This window comes from Lactuca virosa, chromosome 1 (genome assembly GCF_052849685.1).
Source record: "Lactuca virosa cultivar CGN04683 chromosome 1, Lactuca_virosa_CGN04683_v6, whole genome shotgun sequence".
Taxonomy (NCBI): Eukaryota; Viridiplantae; Streptophyta; class Magnoliopsida; order Asterales; family Asteraceae; genus Lactuca; species Lactuca virosa.
Window position 1 is genome coordinate 182221402 of NC_136426.1, and position 13984 is coordinate 182235385.

Sequence of the window (13984 nt, forward strand, 5' to 3'; positions counted from 1 at the left end):
GGAGTTTGGATTTGTTTTTGGATTGTGATTTGATGTTGATTGTTGATTGAGTAACGAAAACTCGATTGGAAAACTTGATTGGGAAGTCGATCGGGTATCAAGGTCGATAGTCGACTGAGACAAAAGAAAGCTTGGAGTCTATTATCAATGGTCGATGGTATTTGTCGATGTGCGAAGCACTGTGAGCGAATGGTTGATGGAATTCGTTCACGAAATGGTGTGATGTTTGGAATTCGATTGTTGATGTTGGTTTGATAATGGAAATCGACTGGGAAGATGAGTTTGACATTGAGAATGAAGGACAAATTTGTTTAAAAAACCTTTATACTTTTTCAAATTTTCGCTCCAATAATTTTAGCATGTTTATCGATCTTTTGCAATTGTCAAAAAAAAAAAAAGTCGAAAAAAACAAACTTTTTTTATTTAAAAGAAACCGAGGGGCGGATGTAGAAATAGGTAGTAGTAGGTGCACAAAAAAATTTCAATCAAATATAATAACATAAAAATTACGAGTGAAATAAATATAACAAATTAACTAGTGTAGACAAACTTCATTAAGGACAAATTGGTCATTTCATGGACATGTTCTTGGTCTCGGCGGAGTTTGTTTTCGTGTTGTTGTGGTTGTACAAAGTTTTGAAGGCATTATTTATAAAATTTCATTCCCATGTTAGTAAAAAAGTTTTCAATCATTTTTAAAAATTGAAATAAAATGTTATCTAATCTCCAAAAATGAGTGAATCATCCACCGAATGTGTGTAATGTGTAAGGAAGATTATATGTATGATTTTGATGACTAGAGATTTTTGGGGGCTTAGTAACAAAAGGTAAATTAAAAGGAAAAGTAAGGTAAAAATAAAAAAGAAAATTTTTAAGAGAAGGAGTTGAACTCAAGACCCTTTACAAACAAGAACCTTGACATGCATCTCAAACCAACTCAACTACTTAACCTCTCATTTAATTTTTGAATTAGAATAATAATATACTTTTTTTAGGTGCACACTAATAAAAAATCAATTTTTTTTACGCTAATACGGAAAAATCTAGTAGTTGCACGTGCAACCCCGTGCACCACTTCAAATCCGCCCATGAAGAAACCGATTATATTTGATTAACGCTTCTTTTTGTATATAATTCATTTTGATCTTGTTCTCACCATTGTTTAAGGTGATGTTAATGTAAAAAGATAGATGTTTGGTTGTATCTATGTTTCCTAGTTTGAAAAATGAACGTTTTATATTTGGTAACTTGAATGAAGTTGTATAACTGTTTGCACATCTACTATTTTGAAGCATTGTCGGATCTAGTATATATCCTGGGGTAGCATGGGATGCCCCTCAAAAAAAATTTGGTGGTGTCTTTTTTTCTGGATTTTTTTTTCTTATTGTGTATTACACGATTTTTTTTGTCGGGATACCCCTTTATTTTGATCATGGATTCGCCACTGCTTTTAAGATTGAAGGTTGTATGTCTATTAAATTGGATGGAATCCGATCACAAATGCTTTCATACATGTTAGTTTCAAGACCAAAGGCTTTCATCTACTAATTTGGAGACTACGACTTCTTCTTTTGCTAACAGAAGGTTTCTTAGTTAATTTGAAAATGAATAATAATGGAACATCTAAGGAATTTGTTGATTATGCTCTTATCGACATGTCTGTATATCAGGAAAAATGAGTCTTAAAGGAATCTAATAAGATTTTAGTTTTTTTTTTTACCAAGAATATAGTTTTTGTTTAGGAAATAGCTAGCGAGGGGCAACGATTACATGATGTATGCATTTCTTGTGTGATTCAATACAACACTTTAACCCACAAAAGGTTTCACCTTCACTAGCTATAATTCTAAGTCAATGCTACATGACTCGCTAAATCATTGTTTCTCCTGGACGTAGAATTAATCTAATTGTTGATTAGGCTTTCAAGAGTCAAGATCAAGCAAGGATTGTTCTTGTTATTATAATATCACAAGTAAGGTAATCACCTAATCCTATTTCTTATGTGAATTTCGAAATTGTATGCTAGTATATAGGATTATTGCTTTGGTGTTCATATTTGTATGTTCAATAGAGAAAAAATTAGATCCAAAGCAATTAGGGTTACATGTGCACCATAGAAATGTTGTAATGCTCAAAACTCGTCAGTAGTATCAGAGCCTAAGATGTTTTTCAATTGACAGTCCAAAGTAACTGAAAACCCATCAAAGAAAAAATTAGATCCAAAGCAATTAGTGTACAGTCCAAAGTAACTGAAAATCGTTTTCTGCTGTCTGATGCTGGAACTCGACGAGTTGGGTGAACTCGACGAGTTCTTTGTCCAACTCGACGAGTTAACTCCTCTGTTGCCAGATTTTTCGAATTTCAGATAAGTTTTTGACTTGGATAATTACCATAACTCGGTTTTATTGCCTAAAATCGATATTTATGAATGGTAACATGATATCCTCATCAAAATCAAAGGATTTGGTTAAATATGGATAATATAATATTATTTTGATTCAAGGATTTAACCTAGTAATTTTGAAAAAAAAAATTAAATTACACCCTCATGGTTTTATAGTTTAAATTTGTAATTAAGAGTTTTAATTTTTGGAAATTTAAATGGTTAAACTCTAGTATTTTGAAAAGTTTCAAAAGTGCACCCTTTAGTTTTATATTTTAAAATTTAATTAAATACCTTTAATTTTGAAATCTTAAATTTAGAACCTTGGTATTTTTGAATAGTATAAAAATAAACCCTCATGGATTTTATTAAATTAATTAAGTGTTTATTTAAAAGAGAAAATTAATAAATCCATAATAATAAGGTTTAAATTTAATTAAATTAAAAGTCTAGTTTATTAAAAGATTAAACCACATATTATTTTAAAAAGTTTAAAATACACCCTTATACTATATAAAATTAAAAGTCTAATATATTATATATCTATAAGAAAAGGTCAGTCTTACCGTTAGTAGACCTCATTCACGAAACTGGTCTATAAGGGGTGTTTAAGGAAACGGCCTGTAAAAGGACCGACATTGGGTATCCACTCTTACCCACCGCACCCTTGAACAGTGGAGGGTCGTTAGCCGAACGGGTTTGATAGGACATTAAATCTCATTAATAAGTATAATGAAAATACAAAGTAACTAAATGTTTTTATAAATTCCTAAATCTTAGTTACTTCAAGGAAAATGTGAATTTGGTGCTAATCCATGAAATTGCACATTGCAACTTATTGGTTGTTAGTGGAGTGTGTATGGTTAACCGGCATACTAATATAGGAGTAATGAAGGATGACAATGGGTAGCTCGTAAATTATCGTTGATTGATGGAGCGTGTGTGGTTAACCGACACATTGAGTAGATGATAAATGACATCGAGAGTACCAAGCTAATTTGCATGGTTATTCACACCTTGTTTGTGATCCTCGGTATCCCAATCACAAACTTGAAGGGCATAATCGAGGTTAAACATGCCACTGAATAGTTCAATGAATCTCAAAAGATCTAGGAGTTTCATCTAAAACCTAATTCATTAAAATTTTGTTTTCGTGGCGGAATTGGTAAATCGTCATTTATCTACCTTCAAATAATTTGTAGTTAGATTACGGAATCCCTCTTCCGAATTGTGAATGATTGTGTTGGGTCCTAGTCTTAATATTTCATTTGGGTGTTATTCTACGGATTAAATCAACTAACTTGAATTTTCTCCCTTTGTAGATGTCTAGTTCTGACAACTATGGTCTTCCTTATCCTTTTGGAAAAAGTTTTCCTCATGAAGATGATATTCCACGTGTCGATCGAGGTGAAAGATCAATCCCTTCTTCGCGCATCGGTGGAACTGGAAATCATACTTTTCTTCCTCCACCTCCTCCCGTGATTCTCCCCGACCCACGTTTTCGTCGACTTGAAAAGTTCAAGGTCACTCAAGCCCTATTGGCATGAAAGCATCAAGATGGAAGTCATGTGTGTGCACACGTTCTCAAGATGAAGTTGCACATTGATAGACTGGGAATGTTGGGTGTCGTTTTTCGGAGGAAGTTGGTTGTTGACTTGGTTCTTCAATCGCTTCCTGAGTCATATAGTGAGTTCCTAAAATATTACCATATGACAGACCACGACGTGACCCTTATCGATCTGACATATTTTCTATATGTTGTTGAATCAGCAATAATTTGGTGCACTAGTTAAGCGAAGTTGATTGGAAGATCTACCTCCCAAATTACCATGGACATAGGCAATGACAACCGTGATAGTCCATAAATGATTTCTTCTCCTAAGAGAGAGAAATTGGCCAAAGTCAAAAAGTTTGAACTTAAGAGAAAGGCCGGATCTAAGATAGTTCCACGAGTCACTCCTGAAGAGTCCATTTGTTTCTATTGCCATTTGAAGGGACATTAGAAGCGAAGCTTCCCTGACTACCTGTGAGATCTAAGAGATGGTAAAGTCAAATTGTATGACTCTACTTCAGGTACATTCAGTATCTAACTCTATTAAGTTCATGTTTAAAGATTCTTATTACATGATGTAAAGTTACATTTTGATGTTTTGCAGAATCAAAGAGAAAGAAGGAAGCTTAAAGGAAAAGTAAGCTGAGTTTGATCATGAAGAAGTGGATTCCGATCGCATGGTTCGATGATTAGATTTTTGAGATGCTGCTGGGACTTATGATAGATTGCTTAGGAATATTTAGAAACATATTTTTCATGTGTATTTGCCATGTAAGGACAAGTTTTCCGCACATTATCAATAAAATGAATTGTTTGTTTTATTTTATGTTTCCTTGCAATGACATTATGGAAATTGGTGTTTATATATATTTCTATTTTTAACAATATTGAAAATGGATTTGATTCTTAGTTATATCGTATTGTGGTAATGTCATAATTTACCAAGTGAGCAAGGATTCTTATCACCCAAGTTTCAATTGGATAGAAACTTGGAATCATATGATTTGAATTGTGTGATGTATGAGAATCTTGATCCTTGGTAAATTGGGTCTGATTCCTTGTTCGCATATGTATGTGAGTCAAGTGAATGACTGATAGATCTAGTACACATTGATATGAACTGGTCAGATCCACCACAAAGGACAATAAGTCTATCTGTCATGATTTACTGATAGTTCAGTAAATATGGTTATGCTTACAAGTTTAAGTGTACTTCTGATACATTGAAAAGTTTCAATATATAGCAGAACGAATAAGAAGAATCAATTAGGCGGAAAGATAAAAGTTTATCCAATCTGAAAGGAAAAGAGAGTACTTTTGTATCGTGTTTTTTGATCATCCTAATGATTGTGGAACCATGTCACAATTGATCCTCTAAGAGCACCTTAGTGCACCTGTATGACTAAGAAGAGGAACCGGGAATTGTTGAAATGGTTAAATCAAGAAGATGAGTCATACTTCGTTCCAAAACAAGTTTTAGAGTTATACTTTAGTTACTTCAATTTATACCTTGAGTGACATATCCTGGGAAGGTTTATAACGCCTCATGAAATGTGGAGTGGAAATGTTTCTTACTCTTGCACATTTGGAATTGGTAGTTGTGATGTTTTGGATAAAGCAAAGACCAACTAAGACCAATTATATGGAGTGTTTCTTGATAAGAACCCGCACTAACTCTTGAATATTTGTTTGTCAAGGAATGTTCTTTAACAGAGAATCTTATATGTCAAGAGGTCAGTGAGAGTCTTAATAGTCTTGAATAGTTTCGGGAACTAATGAAGAATAAACCTTTAATTATCACTAGCACACGACCTAAGGTTGATAACCTATCGTGTTGACATATTCTTGTTTATGTGCCATTCCAGATAAGTTAACTATGCATATGAGTTCTCATTTGATTGCATAAGGCAAAGCACCTTGATCGGTGAAGGTACATTGATCTGTTTGGGTGAGTTGCTCAATAACTTGGAAGCACTGGTAGGCCCTTATGCTACCAGATGGCAAGAAATTAAGAGTAAGCAAGTTCAGTCCATATGAGAGCTTGAATTTGTCATAAACCTTGTGTTATGATAGTGGTTGGAAAGGACAAATTTGCATGGATAGGAACACATAAACCTTAAAATCTAAGGAAATGTGTTCAATTGTTCTATTTCACAGAGAAAGGACCATAGATAAACATAGTGTGCATGCTTGGAGCATGGGATGACTATTGTTTCAATTCAAGTATTAGTTGATTGTTCGAAACAGTATACAACGAATAAGGTCTAATTAATATGGTGATTAAATAATAAGTGTTTTATTTATATTCAAAAGTTTTGAGACCATATTGAATTAATCTATTCTTGTGTTTCCCTTCGCATGTTTTACTTCCCGAATAACTAGGTTATTTAAACATCCACAGTCAGTCATACTTTGGAAGTAAGTAGTGAATTAAGATTGTCATGAATTCGACTGTAGACTGTCTAAGTGCTTAGACATAGCAAATGTTTGCTGCAGTGTTCATGAGTACTTCTGAAATGGGATTTGAGTATTGGATTAGACCCTCGCTCATTTGAATCACTTCATGGATTCTATCAGGAGTGATTGTGAGATGATAATATCTTATATTATTGAAACGGAGACATATGAGTTGTTGTTTACGAGTCGGTTATGCATTGATAATATGTAAACGCATCAGTAACTTGATGTTATAATACGTATTGTTGTGTGTGATTTGATGAGTAAATTGTACAAACATATGAGTCGAAGTTTATCCATTCCTTTTACCCTAGATGGGATAAAAGTGATATATGTGGGCCCCTCGATGATTTAGTGATGACACCCTAAGCGCTTGGCCAAGCCTGGACTAAGTTGATGTGTTCAATTGTAGTCTGTTGTTAGTCGTCATAAATCGGAAATCAGGAAACAGATCTTGAACAGAGAGAATCATTATAATCCATGTCTCATGTCCATAGGATATCTTGTAGAACAGAGGAATATTTGATCCCTTATCTAAAGGACGCGTTACTGATATAATCCGAGTTCGACATCGGCTTTTGAAAGCTACGATTGCTAGTCAAATTTTGAAGTCATACTTGCAATAATAGTTATTAGACTTATCCAAGTGGGAGACTGTTGGATTAGGTGTCTAAGCCCATAACTATTTTTGGTATGTACTTTTTTTGATATGTAGCATGATCCTTTTGGGTTGCCTTCACTCATGCAACTTGATAGGATGACAAGTGGAGAGAGAGAGAGAGAGAGTAGGATTTATTATATGAATAATAAATTGGTACTCAAAATGATTTTGTTAATATATTATATGGAAAGCATATTATTAATTAGTAATTAATCAGAAATTAATTTAATATTAATTTTGGGATTAAAGGAACTGATTAATAATTGAGGGATTGTTGTGCAAATCATTGATAGTTGCATAACTTGATTGATGGATTCCATAGGGTGGAGTGGATGAAATTTATGGGTAAGACCATAAGAATTTCATCCAAGGGCTCTAAAGAGGGAGTCCATGGGCTACTTAAGCCTTAATCAAGGAATTAGGGTTTCCACCTGAAAACCCTAGTAGCCACTACTATAAACAGACCCTCATACTTGGTAAAATCGGTTCTATGCTTATGAAACCCTAGAGTTTTCGATTTTCACCTCTCTCCAAGTCATTCTTTGCATTGAGTGTTTGTGACTCCATTAGAGATGCAACACTTGGGGTATTAGGCTTTCAAGAGTCAAGATCAAGCAAGGATTGTTCTTGTTATTACAACATAACAAGTAAGGTAATCATTTAATCCTATTTCTTATGTGAATTTCGAAATTGTATGCTAGTATATAGGATTATTGCTTTGGTGTTCGTATTTGTATGTTCAATAGAGAAAAACTTAGATCCAAAGCAATTAGGGTTGCATGTGCACCATAGGAATGTTGTAATGCTCAAAATCCATTAGTGACGACTATGATGGAAAGATAATTACTCCTCTGACCCCAATCCCGAATGAAGATCCTAAAAGGGTGCAAGATGAAGAGAAAGAAAACCCGAAATCGCAAGAAGTCGACGCAACTCGTCGAGTTGAAGAGAAGAACTTGACAAGTTCTCAGTCTGAACAGAAAAATGATCCTCCTTTAAAACCATATCAACCTCCATTGTCATTCCCAGGTCGAGCTAGACAAGATAAGCAGAATGAAGACTATCAAAAGTTCCTGGAGCACATCATAGCCCACCAAATTAACATTCCTTTCATTGAGGCGGTTGCACAAATGCCTAAGTATGCCAAGTTCTTAAAGGAATTACTCAAAAATAGGAAGAAGATGGAGGAGGTCTCCAATGTGGTTCTTAATGAGAATTGTTCAGCCGCAATGTTGAACAAATTGCCAAAGAAGATGGGTGACCCGGGTAGTTTGACTTTGCCATGCCAATTCGGAAACTTAGCTACTGGTTATGCATTGGCTGATTCGGTGGCGAGTGTTAACCTTATGCCATACTCATTCTTTAAGAAGTTGAACCTTCCGGAGCCGATACCGATTCGAATGGCAATTCATCTAGCGAACAAGACGGTGACATTTCCAAGGGGGATATGCGAGGACCTATTGGTGAAAGTTGATAAATTTGTATTTTCTGCGGATTTCATAGTGCTAGATATGGAAGAAGGCCATCAAGTGTCGATCATTCTTGGAAGACCTTTCCTAAATACCGCAAGTGCCATAGTAGACATAAGAGAATCCAAACTTACCCTTCGGGTGGGAGAAGAGTCAGTTACTTTTGGAGTTGATCGAGCCATGAATCTTTCTATGTATAGTGATGATATTGCATTCTCGGTGGACATTTTGGAAGAATTAATGGAAAAATGGAAAGAGGACAAGTCAACCAAATCCACCATTGCCTTTGAAGAGGACGTTGATGCTGAAAGGGACCTAAAAGAGATAGAAAGATTACTCGAAGAAAGTGAATACAAAGAACTAATAAGAAGTTAACATCAAATCGACGAGTTGAAGAGATTAACTCGACGAGTTCATGCGAAAAAACACGATCAGAAGGGAAAACTGGGCACAACTTGACGAGTTATGATTCTGGACTCGACGTGTTCAGTGTTTAAAAATCGAATTTAGAGCTGAAAACTTTGTTGGAACACTTAGAGTATGCATTTATGCAAGAGGGTAATCAAAAACTTGTGATTATAGCTTCTGACCTTACCAAATCTGAAAAAGAAGAGTTAGTTCAAGTCTTGAAGAAAATAAAAAATGTCATTGTGTGGAAAATTACCGATATTAAAGGAATAAGCTCTTCTTATTGCTCTCACAAGATCAACCTTGAAGAAGGTGCAAAGCTGGTCGTGCAACATCAAAGGCGGTTGAACCTGAACATGCAAGAGGTGGTCAAGCTCTTAGATTTTGGGATCATATGTTTGATTCCCGATAGTCCATGGGTTAGTCTCGTTCAAGTAGTGCCAAATAAAGGAGGGATGACGGTCGTAACGAACGAGCTTATACCTACAAGAACGGTAATCGGTTAGCGAGTGTTCATCGATTACCGAAAGTTAAACGAAGTCACTTGCAAACACCACTTCCCTCTTCCTTTTATTGATCAAATGCTTGAGCGATTATCTGGCCATTGCTATTATTTTTTCTTAGATGCATTTTAAGGTTATTTCATAATTCCTATTGACCCAATTGATCAAGATAAGATGACTTTCACTTGTCCAAGTGAAACATTTGCATATTGACTCATGCCTTTTGGGGTTATGCAATGCGTCGACGACCTTTCTACGATGCATGACAGCGATATTCCACGTCATGGTGGAAAAATTTACGAAACTATTTATGGATGGCTTCTCTGTTTTTGGGTCTTCTTTTAATGATTGTCTTACTAACCTTGACTTGATGCTTGCTAGGTGTGAAAAGACCAATTTAGTATTGAATTGGGAAAAATGTCATTTTATGGTGAAAGAAGGCATTTTTTTAGTCCATAAAGTATCCAAAGCGGGGATTGAGGTGGATCAGGCAAAAATTGAAACTATTGCTAAATTACCCCCACCAACCAATGTGAAGGGGGTTAGGATTTTCTTAGGTCACGCGGGTTTTTACCGCCGTTTTATAAAAGATTTTTCTAAAATAACTAGACCTTTAGCTCAATTACTTTTGAAAGATGCACCTTTTAATTTTTGTTAAAGAATGTTTAGTTGCTTTTGAAATTTTGAAAGAAAAATTAACTAATGCCCCGATCATTATCGCCCCGAATTGGAACTTACCCTTTACAATAATGTGCGATGCGAGTGACTTTGCCTTAGGAGTTATACTTGGTCAAAGGGTTGACAAGCACTTTCAACCATTTACTATGCAAGCAAGACCTTAAATCCGACCCAAGAGAACTAGACCACAACTTAAAAGGAATTATTAGCCGTGGTCTATGGCTTTGACAAATTTCGTCCCTATCTTATTTTGTCTAAAACTACTGTTTTTACTGACCATTCTGTTATCAAGTATTTGTTTGCCAAGTAGGATGCGAAGCCAAGATTAATCCGATGGGTGCTTTTACTTCAAGAATTTGACATCGAGATCAAGGAGAAGAAAGGGATGGAAAATGTAGCTGCCGACCATCTATCTAGATTGGAAAATCCAGAAAGGGACGAGATAGAAAACATGGGTATTGGAGATAGCTTCCCAGAAGAGTATTTGATGGTGATCATGGAGGAAGAACCATAGTATGCTGATATTGCAAACTTCTTGGCTAGCAACTTTCTTCCAAAAGGGCTCACTCACCAGCAGAAAAATAATCTATTTTCAAAAATTAAATATTATTTATGGGATGAGCCTTATCTTTTTAGGAGTTGTGTAGATGGTATCATTAGAAGATGTGTATTTGGCAAGGAAATCCGTGACATTCTAGAGCATTACCACAATGGGCCGGCAGGAGGACATCATGGGGTACAATATACAACTAAAAAAGTGTTTGATGCGGGGTTTTATTGGCCTACAATCTTCAAGGATGATGCCACTTATGTGAGAGAGTGTGATGCTTGTCAAAGGCCGGGTAATATTTCTGCAAGGAATGAAATGCCTCAAAGGACCATTCCCTTCATCTAAAGGTCATAAATATATACTTGTGGCGGTAGACTATGTTTCAAAGCGGGCAAGAGCACAAGCGTTACCAACAAATGATGCAAGGGTCATGGTGAAGTTTCTTAAAAGATTATTTTCTAGGTTTGGAGTACCAAAGGCATTGATAAGTTATAGGGGAACCCACTTTGCTAATGATCAACTAGCAAAAGTGTTGCAAAGATATGGTGTATGCCATAGATTTTCAACACCATACCATCCACAAAAAAATGGGCAAACCGAGATTACAAATAGAGCACTTAAGAGAATCTTGGAAAGATCGGTGGGTAGCAATAGGAAAGATTAGGCAGATAAATTGGATGATGCACTTTGGGCATTCCGGACTGCATTCAAGACACCCATTGGAACCACACCCTATAGGTTTGTCGATGGTAAAAACTGTCATCTATCGGTTGAGCTTGAACATAAAGCTTATTAGGCTTTGAAAACATGCAATTTTGAGCCAAGTGAGTTGTGTGCCAATTGACTTTTGCAAATGAATGCTTTGGAAGAATTGAGGAACGAGTCTTACACTAACTTTTTGATTTATAAGGACAAGAAAAAAAAGGTGGCATGATGCAAGGTTGAAATGTAACAAGGAATTTGAAGCTAACTAGAAAGTTCTTTTGTACAATTCAAGACTACAACTCTTTCCGGGAAAATTGCGCATTCGTTGGTTCGGGTGTTTTACAATTAAGCATGTCTATCCATACGGGGTGATTCAGTTATGGAACAAGGATGGGTCGAGCTTTAAAGTAAATGGGCATAGAGTTAAGAAATATGAAGAGGGCATGCCAAATGAAGAAAGACTAGAAGAAGGGTTGGACTTGGAGAAGGCCGATGCAACGTAGAGCGGGAAGAGTCCAGCTAAAGACTCCTAAAAAAAGAAGCGCTTACGGGAGGCAACCCGCTGTTTGAGTTTGCTTTCTTTTACCCTTTCCTTTTAGTTTTATTTTTAGTCTTTTATTTTTCTTTATCTTTGTGTGTTTTATTAAGTTTTTTCAATCTAAATCTTCTTTTTAGCTTAAAATGATTGCTTGAGGACAAGCAAAGTTTGAGTGTGGGGTGTAGTGGAAATTATTTAAAGAGAGCAAAAAAAAATTTCGAACAGAGTCAAAAACTCGTCGAGTCAATACCTAAACTCAACCAATTAAATAATATGATTTCTCAATTAATATACTATTCTTATAATATATTAATAAATCACAAATAACCTCTTTCTCAAATATCCATCCTATCAAATTGCTCCAGTGAAGGCAACCCAAAAGGACCATGCTACTATCGGGTCAAGTACATACAAATTATAGTTATGGGCTTAGACACCTAATCCAACAGTCTCCCACTTCGATAAGTCTAATAACTATGACTTCCAATGTAGCTCCAAAATCCGATTAGTAATTGTAGCTCTCAAAAGCAGTTGTCGAACTCTGATCTTATCAGCAACATGTCCTTTAGATAAGGGATCATATATTCCTCCATTCTACAAGATATCGTATGGACTGAGACATAGATTATAATCATTCTCTCTGTCCATGTGTTGTTTCCCAATTTTTGATTTATGACGACTGACTAATTGAACAAATCAAATCAGTGTAGGCTTGGCCAAACGCTTAGGGGGTCATCACTAAATCATCGAGGGGCCCACATATATCGCTTTTATCCCACTTTGGGTAAAAGAAATGGATAAACTTCGACTCATATGCTTGTACTATTAACTCATCAGATCACACACAATAATATGTTTTATAACATCAAGTTACTGATGCGTTTACATATTATCAATGTGCAACCGACTTATAAAAAACAACTCATATGTCTTCGTTTTAAGAATATAAGATATTATCGTCTCACAATCACTCGTGATAAAATCCATGAAGTGATTCACGTGAGCGTGGGTTTAATCCAATACTCAAATCTTATTACAGGAGTACTCATGATTATTGCAGCAAACTCGTGCTATGTCTAAACGCTTTAGACAATCTACAGTTGGATTCATGACAGTCTTACCTCATTACTTACTTCTAAAGTATGATTGACTGTGGATGTTTGAATAACCTAGTTACTGGGGAAGTAAAACATGCGAAGTGAAACACAAGAATAATCTAATCTAATATGGTTTCAAAACTTTTGAATATAAGTAAAACTTTATTATTTAATCACCATATTGATTATACATTATTCATTATATAATGTTTCGAATAATCAACTTAATACTTGAATTAAAACAATAATTATCCTATGGTCCAAGCATGCACACTATGTTTACCTATGGTCCTCTCTTTGAGAAATAGATCAATTGAAAACATTTCCAATGATTCTAATTTCACAATTCCAAATCCTTGTTGCAAGTGTGAGAATACCAGATTCTTGCTACTATTAGAATGTATTAGATGCTAAACTATCATGCAGTGATCCTTTTGTAATTTCAAGGCATCAAAGTAACAAAAACTTTGCCAATGTTATTACAAAGTATTCCACAGGAGATTTGTTACAAAACAATTCCATGGAAGTGAATTCTCAAATTCAAAGTACATTCCTTTGAACATCCTTCTTGCATAAAAGTTTCTAACCTAAACATAGATTCTTAATATCCAACTCCCATTATGGAAACATTTCTATATTTTCGATATGACAACTCTTCCTTTAATAGAATCCTATCTATTCTTAATAATGTCAATATGGTCCATACCATACTATACTTCCAACTTCCCACAAGTTACCAATCCTTAGCGAACCTTAGATCGCCCTTGACAGTTGTTTAACTACTTTAGTCATATATGGTTCTGGTCCTTTTTCCCTCTTAATGCCCTAGGAATTTGGAAAATCAAAACGAATAAATATTATAGCATATGTAATCAATCCTATATCTGAAGCATATGGGACACGATTCATAATGTCTTACATAAAGACATGATACTTTACTAGTCTCTTGCTATAACATTTCCAAATATAGAATTTCCAATGTT

At 35.2% G+C, this 13984-nt stretch overlaps 1 protein-coding gene across 1 annotated transcript; it reads left to right on the forward strand.

Annotated features, from left to right (window-relative positions):
- Window positions 1-8183: 8183 nt before the first annotated feature.
- Window positions 8184-8897, forward strand: LOC145125004 (uncharacterized). Its single transcript, XM_079060495.1, has one exon. It carries the CDS (start codon window positions 8184-8186, stop codon window positions 8895-8897), a length of 714 nt encoding a protein of 237 aa, XP_078916621.1.
- Window positions 8898-13984: the final 5087 nt, after the last annotated feature.

Coding starts and splice junctions, on each gene's coding strand:
- LOC145125004 (XM_079060495.1), top strand. CDS start 8,184: ATGCCTAAGTATGCCAAGTTCTTAAAGGAATTACTCAAAAATAGGAAG.